The 23,280-nt window shown below is 37.4% G+C and overlaps 1 protein-coding gene across 6 annotated transcripts in view; it reads left to right on the top strand.

The window, feature by feature from the left end:
- The window catches only part of palld (palladin, cytoskeletal associated protein), a 105,634-nt gene that overhangs the window by 667 nt on the left and 81,687 nt on the right, over positions 1-23,280 (top strand). For 2 of the 6 annotated variants that reach the window (XM_055186088.2, XM_073855986.1), the window contains exons 1-2: positions 1,320-2,379; positions 5,309-6,193. In XM_055186088.2, the coding sequence (XP_055042063.2) occupies positions 5,310-6,193 (884 nt within the window). In that variant the 5' untranslated portion in view covers positions 1,320-2,379; position 5,309. Of the gene's footprint in view, positions 1-1,319; positions 2,380-5,308; positions 6,194-23,280 lie in introns of those variants that run through there. The other 4 variants (XM_073855987.1, XM_073855984.1, XM_073855988.1 and 1 more) reach the window with 4 other exon arrangements.

Below are 23,280 nucleotides of genomic sequence, written 5' to 3' on the forward strand. Positions count from 1 at the left end.
TTATGATAGGAGATTAGAGTAGTAGAACAGTCATCTGTTGGGGTCTCGCTCCTATATAAAGTACACTGTTAATGGCAGGGTGTCTTAATGGGATAACAGTGTATTTAGGGAATGAGCTATTGATATGAGGTTAAATTAAGACTCTTGGTGGCTTGCGCACAAACTGTATCTGGAACTCCCATGTCTTTATCTGTAGCGGTGAATATGACATTAAATGTCATAGTACTATAAATGAGTGCACTATGAAAGAATTTACAAGGTAATGTGAATCTGCCTAGATTTAAAGGGGACATATCATGAAATCTGACTTTTTCCATGTTTAAATGCTATAATTGGGTCCCCAGTGCTTCTAGGGTTTCGAACACATATTAGATTATTAATGAATTAAATGTTTTTAACAGATACCTCTAATGGGAATAGCTGCGTGATGAAGTGAAACTAAAGGGTTAATAAACACAAACTAAGGCAGGTGTTGTAGAACGTCAGGCGAGCGATAATAGATGGCACAAAAATGGTAAAAACTGATTATTTCCCACTATTAATTACATTATCTTAAAGGAGGGTAAATACTTTAGCATGTAAATAATGCACATAAATAATGTGAGTAAGAGCGCTCAACAATTATATCTAATCAACAGGCACGTGAAACCTAGCTAGCAGGTTGCTCAAACAACAAAATCACCAGCTAACTTACTTTAAATTTGCAGGAACTATAGACTAATACAGTAACAGTCTTAAATAACCCCAAATCATAAGTCCACTTACAGTTCTCACGGACACGCGTTTTATCAACTGGCTATCCTCCAGACATGATGGACGACGTCTTTATCTTATTTCGGCCATATGCACAATTATTTCGGCGCATGCACAATAGCGGTGTGAAGCGTGCCTGTGCTATTCTCCGAGATGTTTTATCAACTGGCTAGTTATCCTCCAGACAGCGACGGTCCGGACCACGTCTTTGGCTCGCGGTGTGAAGCGCATACGTGCTATTCTCCGAGATGCACTTGACGGCCTTTTGTGCAGCGAATTTTTTTTGGACGACCTAATTAAAGCAACACTATGTAGTTTCTATGTAAAAATGACTTACAGCTCCCCCATGTGGTTAAAAAGCGCAACAGTGCCTGGTATCAGACACTCTTCTGCAGGCAGAGGGAGGGGTGGGGCTGTGTGCTCTACCCTCCACCGCCACTTTCAGAGTGTGCTTGTAGCAGCTAGGAGGCTGCCCAAGTTGCAGCAACAGTACAATTTGTCCAGTTAAAAGTTGTTCTATCACTAAAATAATTTTAGAGACATTATTTAAAGGTAAAAAACTACATAGTGTTGCTTTAAGGCGGTAGGGTTTCCAAGCTTAGTCGGGCCGCCTGAACTGAAATGTGCTGCTGGAAACCCTGTATCAACTTAGAAAATGTGTACAAGAACAACACAGTAAATTATTTTTGGTAAATCATTCTCTGCAAGCTTGTGAAAAATAGGTCATTAAAATCTGGCTCCTTTTGTGATGTCAGAAGGGGATAATACCGCCCCTTAATCTGCACTATCCAACCACGGCACTACGATTTAGTGCAGAGATCAGCTCATTTGCATTTAAAAGGACACACGCAAAAATGGCATAATTTTGCTCACACCTACAAAATGGCAATTTTAACATGCTATAATAAATTATCTATATGGTATTTTGAGCTAGAACTTTAGGTACTCTGGGGACACCAAAGTTTTTTTTTTTACATCTTTATAAAGTCTTGTGAAATGTCCCCTTTAAGAGTCAAATGTGTGGATGTGCTGCAGTGTAGTGTTTCTTGGACTGATTGTATGACAAGTAGTCACAGAAATAAACTGTAGACAAATAATTCATTAAATTCATCTTATTTGCATTTGTAAAATTATCACACAGTGCTTTGGCGTTTTCAAGAGTTCAAAAAGTCATGTTTGTGTATGTCTGCAAAATGCATTTACTTGTCTTTGTGGACATGAAAATGATGCATGTGTTTTTCTTTGATGTGGTGGGGGCACATGGATGCTACACTCCTATGTCTCTCTCTCTCTCTCTCTCTCTCTCTCTCTCTCTCTCTATCTCTGACTATGTGTCTCTTTCTTGCTGTGAAACCTGATCTAGAGGCCAAATTTAGCGGTGCTCAGTAAGCGGTCAGGGCCCAAGACAGATGGGACAGCCGGCCACTTTGCAGCCACAGTTTAACACTCAAGCCGGCTCACCTAAGAGCAGTCCGACAAAGAAAACAAGAAACTCAGAAAGAGGGAAGAAAAAACCCACAACTCCTTGACTGAAAGAGCCACTGCTTTTTCGTTTTCTGGCATAACGAACTTTAGTAAAACTGGAAACCTCCGACAGAGACGGACGTTTGCAGAAACTGACTTAAGGTAACGTAAAGCTGTTGTTTTTGCTTATTTGTCATTGATTTATGTGTGTCTGTGATTGGAAAATTCTATTTGTTATGTGCATATACAGAATAATGAAGACTGCTAAATTATATAATTTTAGATTAGTAACATATATGGAAAAAAATTTAATTGTAAAATGAATACTGAACTATTTAGATTTTCTAGATTTCATAATAATATTGTCTTTCATTGTCAGCCTATTCTCATTAAATTAATTCAACAACTGTACTTACGATGAAGATGGAAAATCAAGCATGTTAATCTGTCAGTCTTTGCTTTCACAATTGTTTGGCCTGTCAATCTTTCATATTCCATTATCTATAATTCATCAATACAGAATAGAGAAGCCATATTTTCCACATGAATAATATAGTAAAGCGTGTGTGCTTGTGTGTGTGTGTGTGTGTGTGTGTGAACAGGACTCCGTTAGTTAGGAGGTAGTTGCTGCTGTGAAACGCAGCCCTTGAGGATTAAAAATAACAACAGCTGGCCTGCAGGACGCCATGACGGAAAGAAAGTCATACTGTCACGTACCTTTATAAACACATACATGTTCGCACACCTTTACATACAACACCTGGTCACTTTATACAAACGTAATGTAAACAAAGTTGGCAGTAACAATAGTTGAAACAGCAGTGCTGAATGAATTTCAATTAATAGACTATAAATAATAAATCTACATGTACAAATATCATGTTTTAGTGGAAAGTTTCTGTAGATATAAAGACGTTATAAAGTTTACATGAGGCCAGTAATGTGTCTCATACTTTATACACACATTTACACACACTCCTGCACGTCTCCCAAAGTGAGGTGTGTTTTCTCAGAGATGTGATCTGTTGGTCGATGGGCTTATTAATGTTTCACCAATGTGAGGTATGTCAGACCAAACACTTTCTCTGAATTTATAGCGAAGGATTCTCTCCACATGTCATGAAGTAGCCCATTTATACAGTAAATGGAAAAAGAACACTGTGTCTGTGAATCATAAAACACATTTACATTATTGGAAAACCCATCAGATGATAAACTAATTAAATAAAAGAGATGCACTGATATATAGGCCAATAATCGGTATTGGTCAATAAAAGCCATTTTTAGTTTAAAAAATCAGATAGTTTAAAAAGCAGATAGTTTAAAAACAGCCGATAGTTATGGTTGATATATCCTGTGAATCAAAAGAGAACAGGAAAATGCAAGAATTTGAGCTTTGAGTATGGAAAAAAATTAAAGAAACGTCACTGGTTTAATGTTCAATATTAATGGTCATTATATGAATGAATAACATTCAGAAAATGTAATCTTCATAATTCAGTTAATGCCAGTTAATATAAACACCAAATATCGGCATTGGCCGATATCATTAAATTATCGGCTATCAGTTTTGGTGGAAGAAATGTAATATCGGTGCATCTCTATTTGTTTTAAAGTTTATCTAACAATGCTAAGCAGAATAAGAATATTTGTTTTTTATATTTGGCCTCAGAACTGCATGGCTATGTCCAAAAGTTGTAAAATTTAATACAGATATAGAAAACAAAGATATATTAAAATTCAGTGTTATCCGGTATAATATGAAGCCATGTTTAGGTTGCTTATCAAAGGCAGAATAGGTCCTTCAGATCCGATGATGTCCTGTGTACAGTGTGATTGTTGACTGAAAGACTATAATGTAAAGCAGATGAAAGATAACATGGCTACATTTATTTGCAAATGTCAACAGTTTTTAATCATTTTCGACTGAGAAATGAGCTGTTTGTTGTTTATTTGTGTAGTTTTTTTTTTAGACTTTCTTGGTATTGTGAAACCTGTTTGAAAAAATTTTCCTAAGGAATTATGATCATATTTGTGACAAAACATTAGGGTCATTTTTTTAAAATTGAGATTTATACACCATTCGAAAGCTGAATAAAAAGATTACTATTCATATATGATTTGTTTCTTAGGATAATATTTGGCCAAGATTTCGAAATACAATTTGAAAATCTGCGGGTGCAAAAATTTAAATATTGGGAAAATCACCTTTATAGTTGTTCAAATAAAGTCCTTAACAACACGTTACTAATGATAAATAGATTTTTGATAGTGTTACTGTAGACATTTACAAAATATCTTTATGGAACATGATCTTTACTTAATATCCTAATGATTTTGGCATTAAAAAAATTTATAATTTTGACCCATACAATGTATATTGTTTGTTATTGCTACAATATGTGACTCGTTTTGTGATCCAGGGTCACATAGTAACATGCTGCGTGCCACCGGAGCAAGCTGCTTTAGTTTTCGGACACAGTCTCTGTGTCTGCTTTATCTAAGAGAACTGAAATGGAAATGTCATATTATTGCAAAATGTAAAATTCTGTGCCAGGGATCTGCATGAGCAAAAAAGAAAAATTGAGAACACCGAAGAAGATCCTGACAGATGAGGGAATGAGATGGATAAGGGGAGCAGCAGTATTTAAATGGCAGTCATGCCTTGTTAGGCCTCATGATAAGCTTTTGTTAATGCTGGACAGCTGTAACCAAAGTATGTTACCCTGAGTCATTGTACGACAACTGCCCATGAGCTGTTTCTGTTGTGTGTTTATACTAGTTTGTTCTGTAGTATAGGAAATCTAAAATCAGTTTTTTTTTAATTCATGAAGGTTTCCAGGTAGAGTAACCAGATAATGTTTGGAATTTGCATTATCCTTATTTATAGTGAATAAAACACTAATCCATTTTTTAATGTAACAGCAGTGTTTAAATATGTTTTGGGGTTGTTTTGTAAGCAAATTATGAACTTTTTTGCTGATAAAATATAAATTTATGAATATGAATCAGATACTGTTCAGTATTTTTATATAAAATTTAGCTAAATTTCTGACCTATTTTTTTCCATTTTACTTGTGTATTGGTACAGGATGCAGGACGGAGGCTGGAATGACACAGTCCCCCTTTCTCTGCTGAAAGACCCCCTGGAGGGCACGGCTTCGGGAACATCTCTTGACGGCGTGGCTTACTTTGACCCTATGGCTGATATGGAAAGTGGGGATGGGGACTTTCCAGAACTTTCTGCTTTCCTGAGCCAAGACGAGATCAACCTCAGTTTGGACTTAGCCCAAAAGGCCATGAGTGACGCAGGAGACCCAGATGACCTAGATGAACCCCCAGTCCCCACAGAGCACCTTCCCCTTTACTCAGAAACCAAAGACCACACCCTCCCAGATTCGGTGTTAACTGAAACGTCTCAGTCAGCCGATACGACAGCAGGTAAAGCCACATCCAATCAGAACGTGCAGCTCAGCAGGCCTAGTCAGCCACCTGAATCACCTGAAAAGTTTTTCTGCCAAAAGTCCATCACACCAGTATATAAGCAAGACCGTCCCCGGCTAGTCCACGGAGGTCTGGAGCTCAACGATCGAGCCGCCTCGGCCACCGAGTTCTGCAGCCGAGCTGCCACCTTCATCGAGGAGCTCTCATCCATCTTCAAAGGCTCCACACGTGTGGATCACCAAGGTGATGAGGACTCCTCTTCACCCGACAGCGGCTATTTGTCTCCAAAGAGCCACCGGCTGGGTGTACAACAAGCTCAGCCACCTTCATCATCTTCTTCCTCTTCAGAGCCCCAGCAGGAGCAGGCTGGTGTTGGGTCAGATATGGCTGATCTTCAGGGGCGAGAGGATAGTCTAGATGGGCCCATGGCTCCTCCACGCTTCACCCAGAAACTAAAGAGTCAGGAAGTGGCGGAGGGTAGTCCTATACGTCTGGAATGTCGGGTGACTGGGAACCCCCTTCCGTTAGTCAGGTACGATTATTATAATTTTAATCTACTCGGATGGTTCACGACCATTGTGCTGTTCATGCTAATATGCGATTTTTTATATACAATTGCATTGTTTTCTTAAATCCAAACGTGGAATATTAGCATTGAGGGTTGGTTGTGATCTTGTTTACTGATGCACCAACAAAAATACAAGCTTGCGTGATATATTTAACGAAGAGAGAAAGAGAAATATGAGGTGAGAAACAGGCTGGGTATTTTTTATATAGCTATAAATAAGTCCTGCTTGCTTTTAGATGGCATACCTGCTGCGTGGTTCACTGTATGAATGAGATCACATTTTGGCGAACGTTATGAGGCAACTCCCGCTTGATGATTCTGAAATTTGATCTTTTTTCCTCCCAATACTGGAAAGTTAAGAAACAATCTGATGCTATTTTTAGAGAATCTGTTGCGAGCCAGTACGGCCCTGGTGGGCTGCCAAACTTCCACTGGACTCTTTCTTCTGTACGGAAGTGATTCCTTAATGTTGTGAAATCTCTAAATGATTCCCGCAAATTATATGGAGTAAAAAATCAAACACAAGTATAGGTCCTTATCAAACTCTCTGGGAATTTACGATCACTAGCCATCTTGGAACCGTTCTTTTGTTGATGATTTAAACAGGAAAATGAGCAACTCAGATGTCTTCCAGCAGTGGGGATGTGATGAATTCCTGATTTTTCTCATGGGGTTTGCAAGGATTAAAATCCATCACTGGCACTTAAGATGAATGTTGTACAATGTGCTATAGGCAAAGAGATCAGAGTTTCTGTCTGGTTTTATTACCTACCAGATTAATGTAATACTTTCATTTAGCAGACACATTTTTTATGCACTTATTGCACTACTGGATTTAAATTCAATATCTGATAAATTATGCAACCATGTTATCTGAGTCACATCTGTCACTAGCAAACAAATCTTGGATCACAAAATCAGTTAAATTGATTTTTATAAATTTCCAAGCTTTCCATTGATGTATGGTTTGTTATGATAGGATGAATATTTGGCTGAGATACAACTATTTAAACATCTTGAATCTGAGTGTGCAAAAAATTCTAAATATTGAGAAAGTTACCTTTAAAGTGGTCAAAATGAAGTCATGAGCATCGCATATTAATGAAAATATTTTTTTATATTTATAATAGGAAATTTGGCAAATATTTTCATGGAATTTTGACCCATAAAATGTATTGTAGGCTATTGCTACAAATAAAGGCCTACTGGTGCGACTTATGACTGGTTTTGTGGTCCAGTGTCACATCTCAATAATTATTCTCAATAGAAAATATAAACTAGCCTCACAAGCACCACTAACTGTTCCTGTTTAATACATTTTTTAACCATTGTTGAACATTGTGTTATAAATCATACATAGTGATATGATAGTGTGCCAACAGACAGGCTAAAGCCTTACAGTCTAAAACCTTATCACACTGTGTGAAATGGATCGTTTAAACTTGGGTACGACAAGCATAGACTGTACATTGATGACACCTATGCTGCATCCGAAACTGACTACTTCCATGCTATATAGTAGGCTAAAAGTATTCTAAAAACAGTAGGCCAAAAGTACCCGGATGACCTAATACTTCCAGATAGAATTTGAAGTGTGCATACAATGGACACTTTACTATCCCATGATGCCCCGGGAGAGGAGTTATTCAACGAACAACAAGAGGCGTCGTCATATTAGAAAATGGCGGAAAGTGACGATGCGGCTGTATTCGCACTGGTATGACATGACGTGATGACGACGAATATCACGTGATGTATCTACATGGCAGATGTAGTATGTCCGAATCTCATTCATACTAACAGGATTCCTAGGGCTGTCAAACGATTAATCACGATTAATCGTTTACAAAATAAAAGTTTTTGTGTGTATATGTGTGTAATTATTATGTATATATAAATATACACACATGCATTCATGTATATATTTAAGAAACAATTACATGTAAATATATATTTATTTATATATTTTATATTATCAATAAAAAATCTATATAAATATACATAATAATTACACACATTACACACACATATATTATTCAAATGCAAACTTTTATTTTGTATGCGAATTATCGCGATTAATCGTTTGACAGCTCTAAATCATACTATAAATTACCTACTGTTCGTATACGTACTGTCACAGTATGTGGTTTTCGGCACACATTAGCGCAACGTCACCAGCATGCGCTACGGTAAACAAATACCGGTACACAGCTTGTAGCAGCAAACACACTGTGCGTTGATCATGCTGAATTTCTGACACTGTCAGAAAACTATTGTAGGCTGTCTTTGGATGCAAGACCGGGAAAACGGCTGTCTTTGAACCTCTCTCACTGTACGGCATATTGTAGGATCACCGATAAAGAGCCACGATCACAGAAATTGCGACGATTGTTTCACAATGTCAATTTTTTGGCTGGGACAGCCAAAATCGTGCACTGTATCCCAGGCTTAAAAGTGTATACCAGGTTTCCAGTGTTTGGATAAAATATGACAAACCCAAACATTGGGTTGAATTAATTTAAAAAAAATCCTTAATTAACCCAACCATGGGTTGAAACAAACCCAGCATTTTTTAAGTGAATGCTTAAAACGATATGAATAAAGTAGTAAAAAGTTTTCAAGTTTACATATTTAACTTAGAGCTGTAATCAACAGTTTATAGAGTTTTTAGCCTAAATCGGATTGTTATTGCGAACCCATATGTATATTTTCTTCTGGAACACAAAACGAGATGTTAGGCCCCATTTACTTTTATTGCACAAAAAATAAAATCCCTTTTTCCCTCTTTTCTTACAGAAGAAATTTAAATTTGTATTTTTGGGAGACCTAAACAGTCTAGATTGAAGCTTTATGTTGGATAGGTTGGCCTAGTGTTTTCCAAACCAGCGACAGGAGGATTGAATTCAGACACGAGAGATGAATTTCTGTATATGGGATGGGTTACAAAATAAAAGGAAACAGAAACACACCTGGAGTTAATGGACATGGTGGTTGTACACTGGAACTGCAAAACTTCTTCCTTCTTTCTTTCTCTCTCTTTCTCTCTCTCACCACGACCGGGCCTCATCCTGTCAATATAAATAGTCCTCAGGCCGGCATGGAGGAGCCAGGCTCTGGAATGCCGGCCATTCCATGACTTGACACTTTCCACACGGCAGTATTTTCCCCATCTTTCTACACCTTCTTAGGGAATATGTAGGTGTTGGAAAAAGAAAGAGACCACCGTGTCAGAGAGATATAGACATCCATAACAGCTTAACCAGATATAGATTGCACTAAAATATTCTGGATTGGTTCAACCCACAGTTGGGTTAAATAGTGTAAGGACATTTTTTTAAGTTGATTTAAACCAGCGGTTGCGTTTTCGCATTTCTGAAACAATTATTGTTGCATGTGGTCGTGTTATTTATTTATCTGACAGACTGTATGATTTTCAGCCTCTAGATGGGAGTGTTGCATTTCAAGTTCAAATCAGGTTGTGCAATCTCACAGACAAGATTGAGTTTATTTTCCCTGAAACCGGCACCTCTGAACACAGCGTATAGTACAGACACACCCTGTATAAATACTGCAGTGATTACATACAGGTGTCACATAACCCAGGGTTATATTTATTGTGACATGTTTCTCATAGTTGGCATAGACTGGCTGAAGGTAGAAGAGATAGCTTGAAGTTTCTGGAGACATGAAGGCGACCGCCCAAATTTAGACTTAATGTTCACAGATCAGGGAAAAAACACTACAGTTAAACTACAATACATATGACCAAAAAGTCACAAATTAGTATACATGTTTATTCTTTATGAACCATTTTCCAATTTATTATAATGATATTGGGAACAGACTGTAATTTTTGCAGAAAATCTATTTTTTTCTATTGTTTTTCGTCTTTTAAATGTTGAAATCACTGTATTGAAATGCTATGCATCTCATGCAAGCTGTTGTTTAGACAAGCTTTCACTACACATTGTACAGTGGATCCCATATTTCAATATGAGGAGTGGGAAAGACGTATTTGTGACCAAATACAGAGTAAGGATAGTTTGTGTCACATCCAGATCCATGATCTCACTCCAGTTTCTCTACACATATGGAGTAAAAATGGAAATGTGATGAAAGTAAACACAGTGTGGCTCTGGTCTTTATCTTAAACAGCAGACAGTGGTTTATATAAACAGACTGATGCACTCGGAGATCTGAAGTATGTTTTGCATCCCTTGCCTTACTCAGATACAAACATATTCTTGCCTTTATTTTGCTGATCGGCTGCTTGATGAACAAATGGCACGGAGGGACTGAATTGACATTTAAAATTGGTGGAAGTCACTATTTACTTTGATTTTACAATAAAATAGCTTGGATATGCACATACACTGGAAAAAGGTCAGTTTAACTTAAAAAAGTAAGTTAGGGTTACCTGGTTGCTGTAAAATTTGAGTTGATTAAATTCATGTAACCATTCATATATTGTGGACTAAGAGTTTACTTAGTGAAAAGATACAAACATATTTGGTTACATCAAATGCTCATAATCCCACAAATCTCTCATCCTATTTCACTTTTCTCACTTTCACACAGTCATGGGTGTGAACGCATTCTCACGCACCCTTTTGAAATCAAATCATGTGTGAAGAATCAGCTCCAGTTTTCTTCTGCATCTAGTAAATCTGTAATGACATCATCTGCATGTGTCAGCCCGCTGTCTGTGCTCACATCAGAGCTGACTGATATCATTTAAATCAGTGATCTAATGCAACTTCCAGACTCCTGTAGGTGTTGTTTATTACACGTTCTGCCTTTACCATTGGCCCATGACTGACTGCTGTCTGATCAAATCTTAATGTTTTTTCTCTTTTATTTCAGTTGAGAGTATATCTTGTAAAGCCGTGCTTCTTTTCATATTAATTCCTCAGTGTAAAAGGTCACCACCACATTTTTTTCTTAACTAGCTTTCTTTTCCTAACCAGCATGGATTTCAATGGTCAATCAGCTTGTCCAGAAGGATCAAGGTGCTTGACCACCTTCACCAGCTTTTGCAAGTTTTACTGGTGAACACCATGGCTTTAGACTTCTACCACACCTACCACACCAAGTTGGTCTTTATTAAGGTTTACTTAGTAAAGTGTACAAACTTCACTGCTAATAAATAATAATTTGAGCTGTTGGGTAATTTCAAAGTAAATGTCAGTTTGATGTCATATTATAGTATAATATTTGTTTCAATATATAGCACTTAATATTCTTTTCTGCTGGATCGCTTAGTCTGCCCAGCTACAACCTACCACTTTCTTTAACTTTTCATTTAAATCTTTAAATTTCCATATTACCATTCTTTCCATTACCATTCATTACCATTATTCTGTTAAGTATATATTCCATAGTAGGGGTTCTCAACCTTTTGCAACTTACAGCCCACCGATAACTGTATAAAACATTCTGAAGACCACCATTCTAAGGCCCAATCCCATTTCTCTGTCTTACACCTTACCCCTACCCCTTAGTTTTGCACATTCACGTGAGAGTAAAGTCCAATTTCATTTCTCTGTCTTACCCCTTTCCCTTTGTCTTCGTCTTGCCCCTCGAAACCGAGTAAAGGGGAAAGGGGTAAGACAGATCGTTCGTCTAAAAAATGAGACACCACTCGATTACCGTTTGCGTCACCTTCTCTTGCCGCTAACTGGCTGCTACGTTAACAGACAAGCGTTGACAAACAAAGAAGATGCCGTTGTCTCAGGTTGTGGTATCGATTGCCTGAGCGGAGCTCAACAAATAGCGCATAACTTAGCTGCTAGCTAGCGCCTTAACTAGCGATTCAAAACAAAAACATTACAATTAAAACCGCTTGAACATTTTATTAAAAGTATCATAAAACATGAGTGTCATAATATAATCTCAATTAAACTGCAGAAAATAACATTACTTTCATTTGTGCGACTCCTTGACAGTTCGACGTTCATCAATAAAACGTCTTGATGCCGGCTCTCCTGAGATATTCCTACGTTAACGTTTACCCCTCTCTTTCAAGTGTGGTCCTTATCACACTTCGTTTCAAGGGCTATGTATCCCTACGCCTTGGCCCTAGCCCTTGATCAAACTGAGAATTGAGACACCACTTCGCCTCACATGAACGCGCAAAACCGAGGTGAAGGGGTAAGGGGAAGGGGTAAGACAGAGAAATGAGACGCACTCTAAGGCCCAGTTGGGATAGCCCTTACTCTCACGTGAACATGCAAAACTAAGAGGTAGGGGTAAGGGAAATGGGTAAGACAGGGAAATGGAATTGGGCCTTTGTGCTATAATTGGGTCCCCAGTGCTTCTATCAACCTAGAAAATGTGAAAAAGATCAACCCAGTAACTACGTTTAAAATGGCACATTTTTGCTCACACCTACAAAGTGGCAATTTTAACATGTTATAATAAATTATCTATGTGGTATTATGAGCGAAAACTTCACATGCGTACTCTGAGGACACCAAAGATTTATTTGACATTTTAAAAAAATTCTTGTAAAATGTCCCCTTTAATATAAAATAACCTGCATTTTTATGTTTTAAACAGAGATGGCGATATAGAGGCAAAAGTTACAGATTGCAGCTTTAACATTTATGCATTCGGCAGATACTTTTATATCCTAAGCTACCCATGAACTTTGCAGTATTGTTTACATAAGGGACTATATTAGCTAACTTCTGAAAGTAATTCCATTATACACTTTAATAAAGCAAACTATAGATCTTGATTTTTCCAATATTAAAGTTGACATTGGCATTGAATGTGGTGTCCTTTGATGATCCTGACATGAGGATAGTGACCGGATGACATCACCTCTGTTAAAAAGCAGCACCTCATCCTCCTTCACATTCTTCCACTTAAACGATTAACCCCAATCATTTGCAGGTGTTGAGAGACAAGGAGTTCTGTTAATATTAGGCTTGGCAGAGAGATAAACAGTCCCCATGCTTTTCAAGGAGATAGAGGAGCGTCTATAGATTCATGCCTCTAAGGAATGAAACCCAAAGAGGTCTCAGAGATTAAACGCATGCAAACGCATAAAGGTGAGAATCCCAACGTGTGCCGTGAAGCTGTGAGTTTCATTCATATCTCCACCCAGGCGTTTGTGTTTGTCCTTCACAGAATAGCACATCTGTTTCTAAGTATTGCCTCTCAGGACGTAGTCATATGAGAATTTCTCTTTAATGTTACACAATCGCTGTGGTAATTTGTCATTATTCATCATACTGTATAATTTATCATATTAGGACACTTAATTAATCATTTATTCATCTAGTTGATGAAAGTGTCCACCCAGAAACATTACTTCAGCATTTTGATACACAAATCTTTACAGCCTACAGCAAAATGCAAGAACACACATGAACCAGTAAAACAGGAGGAATACTTTTGCTTAATGTGTATCGAACTTACTTGAGAACAAATAAGCTTAGAAGAATTAAGTTGTTCACAATTGTGACCCTGCTGTGAAATCCAGGCCTAATCTAATGATGAGTCAATATGATACTCAATCAATATGATAAAAGATATTAAAGGATTTGTCCATTTTCTTAAAAAAAAATCCAGATAATTTACTCATCACCATGTCATCCAAAATGTTGATGTCTTTCTTTGTTCAGTCAAGAAGAAATGTTTTTTGAGGAAAACATTCCAGGATTTTTCTCATTTTAATCGACTTTAATGGACCCCCAAACTTAACAGATTACATGCAGTTTAAAATTGCAGTTTCAAAGGACTGTAAACGATCTCAAACAAGGCATAAGGGTCTTATCTAGTAAAACGATTGTCATTTTTGGCAAGAAAAATAAAACATGCACTCCTAAACCACAACTTCTCGTCCTCCTCCGGCTGTGCGACACGCCAGCGCGACCTCACGCAGTTGCGTAATTACACTGAAAGGTCACGTGTTACAAATATGAAATGCACATTTGCGGCCAATTTTAACCAATAAACTGACACAAAGACATGAATTAGTATCATTCGACATACAACAACGCCGGAACGGTGCTCCTTCTCTACAATTGTAAACACTGGGGCGTAGTTTCGCATACGTCCTCTGTGACCTCTTGACGTGATGACGTATTGCGTGAGGTCAGCTGGCCTATCACACAGCCGGAAGAAAACGAGAAGCCGTGGTCCAAAAGTGCATTTTTTTTCTTGCCAAAAATGACAATGCCTTGTTTGGGATCATTTAGAGTCCTTTGAAACTGCAATTTTAAACTGCATCAAAACTGCCAAGTGTTGGGGTCCATCAAAGTCCATCAAAATGAGAAAAATCCTGGAATGCCTCTCTCAAAAAACATAATTTCTTCTCGACTGAACAAAGAAAGACATCAACATTTTGGATGACATGGTGGTGAGTAAATTATCTGGATTTTTTTTAAGAAAATTGACTAATCCTTTAAGGTTATGTTTTACAGAATGCTCTTTACAGTACATCACATAGGACGATTTTATGGAGAAAACAATAAATCACAAATAATAGTTACAGATCAACACATAGTAGTTTTACTGTGAATAGCTTAATGTCATCTCTTATTTAATGTTATCTTATGTCATACTGAATGTTAGAAGGCATCTTTATGTCTTACTGGATGACAAAAGTGGGATCAAAAGTTATCAACCAAGAAGAAGAATATCGTGCTAGCGTGTAGTAAAGCGTATATCTGCCAACTGACTGCATGTTTATGTGAACCAGTCATAAACAAACATCACTCGTCCGTGAGCACATGTACACACGCACAGTTGGTATTGTGGATTCTCAGGAACATTTCTTGCAATGAAGTGGGCAAACAAACACCACTGTAAGAGAAAGAGGCACACGCACGCTACGGCACAGCAGGAGGATACGGTTCTCATTATAATAAAACTAATTGGAAACAAAGTGATGTGGAAGTTTTGCTCACCCATGGGAGCACCTTCACAATGTATGCGTAACATATGCGCATTCATTACTTCCCCAGTAATGGCACTTAACCACTTTATCACTTGTTTTCCTTGGGCATGTACTTTGATGAGGTTGCCAGGTCTTAGCAGGAGATCCTTCCTTGTAATTCTAAAAATGCCTCTTGCAGTCACTTTCAGTAACAAGCTTGGGTTCCCGTGCCAACCATATACCCTTCTTTCCCCTCTCTGGAGGAAGAGAAAAGGACGTTTTAGTTTTCCCCCGGGCCCTTTGTGAATCAAATGAAGTTATTTGGTTTTCATTTAAAAACATTTAAACAAACAATTAGTCAAGTATGGAAAAAAGTGAAACCATGACCATTTACTTCAAATATTACAAATGAGACTGGACAAAATATCCCATTGTTTGTCATAGTCAAAACTGGTTGGATTTATATGAATAAACAAATTTGATCTTGTTGCTTTAGTTAATAAGACACAGTGTTTACTGTAGAGGTTATGTTTTAACTTTACTAAAAAAAGTGAATCAGTCCCTTTTGCTATAAATGCTTTTAGGGATGATTCATACCTTTCTTTGGTCTTGTAAGTGTGTGTACAGCCCTCGACTGTGTGAACCAATTATTCGCTAAACCCCGACCACCTGGTTTACTCTTCTTGTTTACAAAGTTTCTTCAAATTGTAATAGGACGGAACAATGCAGTGATGCATTATTGTTGTGTTAGAGTACAAAATGTCCGGACGTAATCGGAAGCAGTTAGAAATGACCTCAAAAGGAAGAACCGTGGCTTTGTTTTCGGAAAATATATCCGAACATACCTTAGGTGAAGTATCCTTGATGCCTGCTGTTTTACATAGAGCGAGAGACTGAAAATGAGAGACCGTGAACGAGGATGTTTTTCCCTGTACCAACATTCTTGTAGTGAACCACAAGAGGACTTGTCATGCAAATAGTGCATTTTCCAACCAGAACTGGAATTTAAGAGGGGCCGAAAAGCACAAAGAGATGGAGAAGCGTAGGGCAGAATTCAACTCGGAGAGAAGGTCAAACAGTGAGGCGCTCTTTAAAAATGGAGGGTGAAAGCAAAAGAAATGTTATCTAACATTTGGGTTGGCAACCACGAGAAACACAACTGTCATCGTGTTACACTGCACAAACATTGAGGTTAACCTGAAAAACATGCGCATATTCTAACACGCACTTGTCGATATTAAATAGGGTGAGGTCATGGAGATTGAGTCTGACAATTAAGAGTGATTATTTCACTTAAAAAGCATCACCAACGTTACTGTTTGTGTGCACTGTGGGAAAACATCTCCGTTGGTTTTCGTTGTTCATGTTTGGTTAACAGTAGCTTGTAATTATGATGTCATGTTGTAAACCTGAATCTAAAACTGTGGGCGTTTCAGGTGTTTGTGTGATGAGATCAATCTACTGTCAAACCCCTTTGGTACCGACCCTACATCTACCCTGTATGTCATGTGCGTTTGTGTACAGTATATTACACAAACATGTACAGTACTGTGCAAAAGTCTTAGGCCACCATCACCGTCTTAGGCCACCGCTTTGTTGTTTAAGCATAGTTTTAATGTACATGCATATTTATTTTTTACTCTTTTTATTAAGATACAAACAGAAAGTACAGGAAATATGTACACAAATATAAAAACAAAACAATTTTCAGAACAAATGTCTTCTTCAGGCATCAGTCGGTATTTAGTGTGATCTCTTTTGGCACCAAACACATCTTGAGCTTTTTCGAGGAGATTGAAGTCCTGACGTCATTTGATTAGAATTAGAAATTAGAATTTAATTTTATTTAGCTTTAAGAGATCCTGCAGCTGCCTGCTATTGCTCAAGTGAAGGGGAGTTCACCCTAAATACTTCACACTTCAGCTTATACTTTAATATTGTTTTTAATACACATTAACACATTTCCTGTATTTTCTGGTTGTATTCTAATAAAGAGACTGAGAAATAATTATATGATCAATATCCAATTGCAAAAACAACAAATCTAATATGGTAGCATGGTGGCCTAAGACTTTTGCACAGTACTCTGTATTACATTTTTTACAAGTATGCATTTGACAGATGATTTTATCCAAAGTAACTTACAGTGCATTACATTTTATTAGTATTTATCATTTCCCTGGCGTTCGAACCCATGACTTTATGTGCTCCTAATACAATGCTCTACCAGCTGAGCTACAGGAACACCTCCACATGCATCAGTCAGTATCATGTGCTTTGATTATCGCATAATCATAATAGAAATGCGGACCTAAATACCAGCCCATCATAACTTCACACTTGTCAAGTTGTGTGAACCGTATGACGTATTTATGATATTTCTATAAGTCATGCATTACCATTGACCAACAACTACAATCCAAGTTTTGAGATTTTGAAGAAAGTAAAAACAAAAACAAAATGAAGTGTACTTGAATTCATTCATTAAATGTAAGCAGCTTCTATTATAGAACTCAAGATGCTGTTATTGTGACACCTTTGAGGTGATCAAAACATGCGCTTCATGTCAAAATCAAAATGTATTAAAATTGTATTTATTTGGTTTATTTGGCCTTATTTTTCAGAGATAAGCAAAAATAAACAAATCAAAACAACCAGCGGCAAGCCACTACCCCTTCACTATGAGGCGCGTGCCAAATGAACTCCTGCATCTCGACAAACAATGCCACCCACAGTGCTTCCATTGTTTAGCGTTCAAATTTATTTATTTATTTTATTTATTTATTAACATTTATTAGAGGATCAACTCACTAATATAGTAATAATAAACTCATTCAAGTGGACTATATTAGTAAACTAATGAAGGGAATAAGGAATGAGGGTATAGGGGACACACCAATGTCTATCCAGTCCGACTTTGTTGGAGGGATGGTGTGTCCACCTGTCTTTTTATTCCCATAATATTGTCTTCAAAGATGCAATGTGTAAATTTTTGGCAGAAATGCAATATAATATACATAACTATATTTTCTGTTGTGTATCCAGGTGGTCGGGGGTTTACCTTACATAATGAACTGTTATGTTTTATGACCTTATAAGCCATTTTATTGACATACAGCGCAGGTTCCCTTACATGAAAGTGGCCATTTTGCGCCGTCATGTTTCTACAGTAGCCCTAAATGGAAAAACTTCTCTAGGGAGTGTGTTTTGTAACTACAGTATGTTATATCAGAGGAGAATATGTTTGTCCTGTGGAGGCTACCATTGCTTCTCTATGTGTTTCGAAAGGGAGGGATGAGCAGTGGACTGAGCCGTTGGTTGCAGATTCGTTGCAGATGCCTCTAAAATCTACACACAGCAACTTTAAGAAACCAAAAGTCTTATTTTTGCAATGCATATAACTAACCATTAAGTCTATTTTTCCTTTTTTACTTCTCCTTATATTGTAAGAACAATTTCCTGTTGATTTTAAGAAGTAATCCTCTGTATGCTGATAAAGAGCAGTCGGCAGGCTGTGAGCACGACTGATAAGTCAATACTGGAGTCTTGTGGACACGATACTGCTTAACACAAAAAGGCGACTAGGGGATGATAAAGACAGTCCATATGGACAGTCATATTTAGAAAGACCAATATCCAAAGACAGCTGTACAATTTTAACTTTACTTGCAGTCTTGTTTCATTTTTGTTCTCTCTGAGCAAAACCTAATTATCTTAGGCCAACTTTTCATCCACCTTATATGACATACAGGCCTGATTTCACAGACAAGCCTTAGCTAAAGCCAGGACTACGCTTTAGATAAATTGAGACGTTTAAGCATTTATTTTGAACGCCTTTGTAAAGATGCTACTGGTGTGTATCTTAAGACAAATCAATAAAAAAATAAACAAAAATCACATATTGAGCAAATACATGTCATAAACTATAAGCCCCAATTTTCTAAAGTGCACAAACCTCGTTTTCAGTCCAGCATGCCTATGGGCGCAGAAATGGGCGCAAATGCATTTGCTATTTAAACAATATAACACTGGACATGAAAATGATAACTGCGCGTGAGTGTATAAAATCTGATTCAAAACTGTAAGCTTATAATCATGATTAATAAGTTGAGCTGTCAGGTCGAATTTCATGGGAAATGTCAGTTGTTTTTTATGGATGCAAATGTAAGTACATCAAATAACCTGTAATTACATTTTTTTTTAACAGAGATGCTAATAAAGAGGCAGAAGTTATGGATTGCGGCTTTAATAAATATATATAATAAATAATAAATATATACATTATTAATACCTGATGATGTATACATTTTGTATTATTCTTTATACAACAGTTCTTTCTGGTTCTCGAATCTGATAAGAAGCGTGCAATATTCTACTGATAACGGCACAGTAACCGCTTCACCTTTCGTATCATTCCGCCACCTAGTGAATGGAGGTCCTCTAAACAGGCTCATCTCTGAATGGAAAACTGCAGACACACACGGACACACACAACCGCGCTGTTTTTAAACACTCTCCGTGTGTCTCATTAGTTCACTAGCTCGTAAATCAGTCTGTGAATCCCCAATCGGAAGTTATTATTCCGTCAAAGATCAGCGCTCTTGGATGTTACGTTAAAGTTAATGGGAGTAATGTCTTGTCACATCGTGTGGACGATTAACACTTGGAAAGAGGAATGTAAACACTCATTTTTTTCTGGAGCTATATTTCTTATCAGAACGCGAAAACACCGTGGAACTGCAGGTAAGCACCGCAGCTTTTAAATGTGGACATTGATCATTTATTTAATCGCGACGTGACTATTAAAACATGTTATGAGATATTGCCACTGATATATTTATAAGCAGCATGCAAAAACATCTCTCTGACACTTATATAAAACAGTTTTATATAGTACTGACAAGAACGAAGTCTAATAATAACCAAGTGCTCGTATCGCGTTAAGATGAAATGGTAAACCAATAGTAACATTATAGAAGTATAGTTTTATTAACTTTTACCTCACGCCAAAACAATAACAAAACAAAAGACACTAAATATGAATAAGAAAACAAGTAATAGTTTTATCATGACACCAAATACTGCTGATTTGATCTCATTTTTACCATCAAAAACAAACAACGCCAACATGAGAGCCAGGGAATCCCTGTCAGAGATTTAGCCTAGAGAGGAGGGCGGTGGTCAGCGGGGCGAGTGAACACTGACGTCCGCTCATGCTTTGGTTCTCATACGTACCGAATCTAACCAAGCAAACGTTCAAACAGGCGCTATCTTTACTAATCGACTGTAGATTTAAATATAATAAATATATATTCTCGACTGAACTAATCTTAAAACTACACTTTGTGACCAAGAAACGTTAATATAAAGAAACGCCTATCCATCCATTGAGTTAATATGAGATTCAAAGCAGCCGAAAGTGTTACCTGTCATTCTGGCCACCCTCAAATCCGTGGCGGAAGAAGTAGTTCTCAAACAAAGAGGCTTCTAAAATATCTCCGTTGTTGTTTTCTAGTTTTCGTTTTTCAAACGTGTGCCGTCGGAGTCGTGTGATATAGCTCTATATCATCACGGCTCGAGCAATATTGCTTAAATATATTTTTCTTTTCAGAATAATTGCTTTCTAAAAAGAGGCAAGATATATTTTTAAAAGTTTGCAACCAAATGGTTTTGGATCACCATTGACTCTCATAGTATTTTTGCTAATACGGAAGTCAGTGGTGCTCTTGCTTCCTGCTTGATTACAAATATCTTCCAAAGAAATGTATACATGTTTACAACATTTTGAGCGTGAATAAATAATGACAGAATTTTCATTTTTGTGTGAACTATCCCTTTAAGATAATTTCTGTCAAAAATTTCAAAACTGGATGATAAATAATAATGCATAGCCTCTGTGGGTTTCCATTCTGAATACATCACTATTAACTTGACATTTATGTTATCAAAGCTATAAACAAGATTTTTTCCAAACGTTTCATACCAATAAACTTCAGCTATGTGACCTCTAATGTGTGTGTGCACCTAGCACAAAGGTCACATAGCAGCCGGTGTGAACGAGAGGAAGACGTGGAAAAAGGTCATAGGTCACGATAATTGGACAGAAAAGCCACCAAAGGGTACAGTGTCAAAGTCACATAGCAGTGTTAAACAGCACACACATGTTAACTTCACACACACTCAGACTGCTGACACAAGACGACGTAAAAAACACAGGGGTGTTAACAAAGACTCTTGTCACTTTGGCATGCTAAAATCTGTTGAATTACGCACAATGACGTCCATTTGCCTGCTGGTTCTAAAGGGAAAACAGTTTGTATGGAATAAAGCTCAGAAACACACTCACGTAATGTTTAGGAGATGTCAATGATCAGTGGGGCATTTCGGGTGAATTCACTGGGTGTGCTGTAATGCAACGTTTGATATGGCTGTTAGGTTTGAATGTGCCTTGTGAATTCTTGTGTGTGAGCCAAATCATTTACAGCTTTTGAACCTTAACTCACTATCAATTCTGTGGCTTGTATCTCTTGTTTCTAAATGTTGAACTTTAGCTTTGTTTTTGTTGCATTTGTAATTGTTGCAATTCTGTGAAAGAATGACTCCCAGAATTAACATTATATAGTACAGTTGGGTCAAACTGGGACAAACCCAGCCGTTGGGTTAAATTAACCCAGAACATTTTTTTATTTGACCCAACAGTGGGTTAAAACAACCCAGCATAGGGTAAATTACAACCCAGTGGGTTGGGTTCATCCCCCTTTTTTTTGAATGTATTAAAGGCAGGAATTATTTAAAAAAAACATTTTTTTTTTATACCAATACATAATTAAAATGTAAGTACTCTGAAAAAGAGAGTATAAAAATCGAGTGTCTGTAGACCTCTCACGACTGTTTTAAACACAGCTCATTTTTCCATTCACTCCACCCCTCCCTTCTGGGTTTCTTCTAAAGCCACGCCCCCAAAACACATAAACGCGCGACGCTGACCGGCTCTGCTGGGAGAAGCATTTACCAGACGAGCGGAGAGGAAGGAGTGCGGTGCATGTAGCAACATCATGTCACAATCACATGTAATAATACAATTAACTTTATCACTATGAATATAAACAAATAGGATGGCTTTTAGTACTCACTATTAAGCCAGTGTTTTGCATGGAAGAGTTTCCGTGATGAAAGCATTGTTGACTCTGATGAGGACTACACTCCGGAGACAATACCGTTACCGCATCATCGACTCGAGGAAAAGCCACGCGATATTTACTCTTGTTTGATTTCTTCGTTTATTACTATGTTTGCCTTGTTTGCCTTCGCTGACTGGATATGGAGGTACTATGAGTTCTGAATGCTCTTTCTCTGCCGTACTTTTGCTCTTCCTAGAGTGCCTCGTGCACGTTCAAATCAATCGGGTGTGCGCATGTGTGGGCAGATCCCATAGCAACAGGGGTGGTGCCATAGTCGTGAGAGAGAGTGATAGTCGCGCAAGCCAATCATTTGTTTCGTCCCGAATGGAAATAATTAACTGTGTTTAAAACAGTCGTGAGAGGTCTACAAACACTCGAGTTTTATACTCTCTTTTTCAGAGTACTTACATTTTAATTATGTATTTGTATATAAAGACAGTTTAAAAAAAATTGTAAAAAAGTGTTTTAGATAATTCCTGCCTATCCTGGCTTTAATATCCATTTTGGTGATCCAGTCACAAGTGGATATGACCATGCTGTATCAATCCTGATGCATAACTTTTTAATATTAAGTGCAGGTGTTGAAGACAAAAAACCAACATGAAAATTGTTGGTTTCTATTCATGTTAAAATGTTCAAATCCGAGATCAGATTGTTGCCAAATGCCAAAGACGTCTTCATATGTCAACTTTACATCTGGCCATTTCAATCTCTCCCATTCTCTCAATGTCTCTTTCTCTCTTACACACATGGACTTTATTCACTTTCTATAAATCTCTGCCCTATATTACATCATTTATTATTTTTTCTGCTCATATTCCCCTTTATCACTTACTTTTATCACGTCATCTATCTCTTGTTTTATTTGTTCTTTAAGGAAATTCTTTCCGTGATGCGCATTATTACTCCCTTTTCTCTTTTTCCTCTAAAATTCTCCTACTCATCTTCATTCATCTTTCTTTTCCTCTTTGAGTTTACTGGGG

This window comes from Misgurnus anguillicaudatus, chromosome 18 (genome assembly GCF_027580225.2).
Source record: "Misgurnus anguillicaudatus chromosome 18, ASM2758022v2, whole genome shotgun sequence".
Lineage (NCBI taxonomy): Eukaryota > Metazoa > Chordata > Actinopteri > Cypriniformes > Cobitidae > Misgurnus > Misgurnus anguillicaudatus.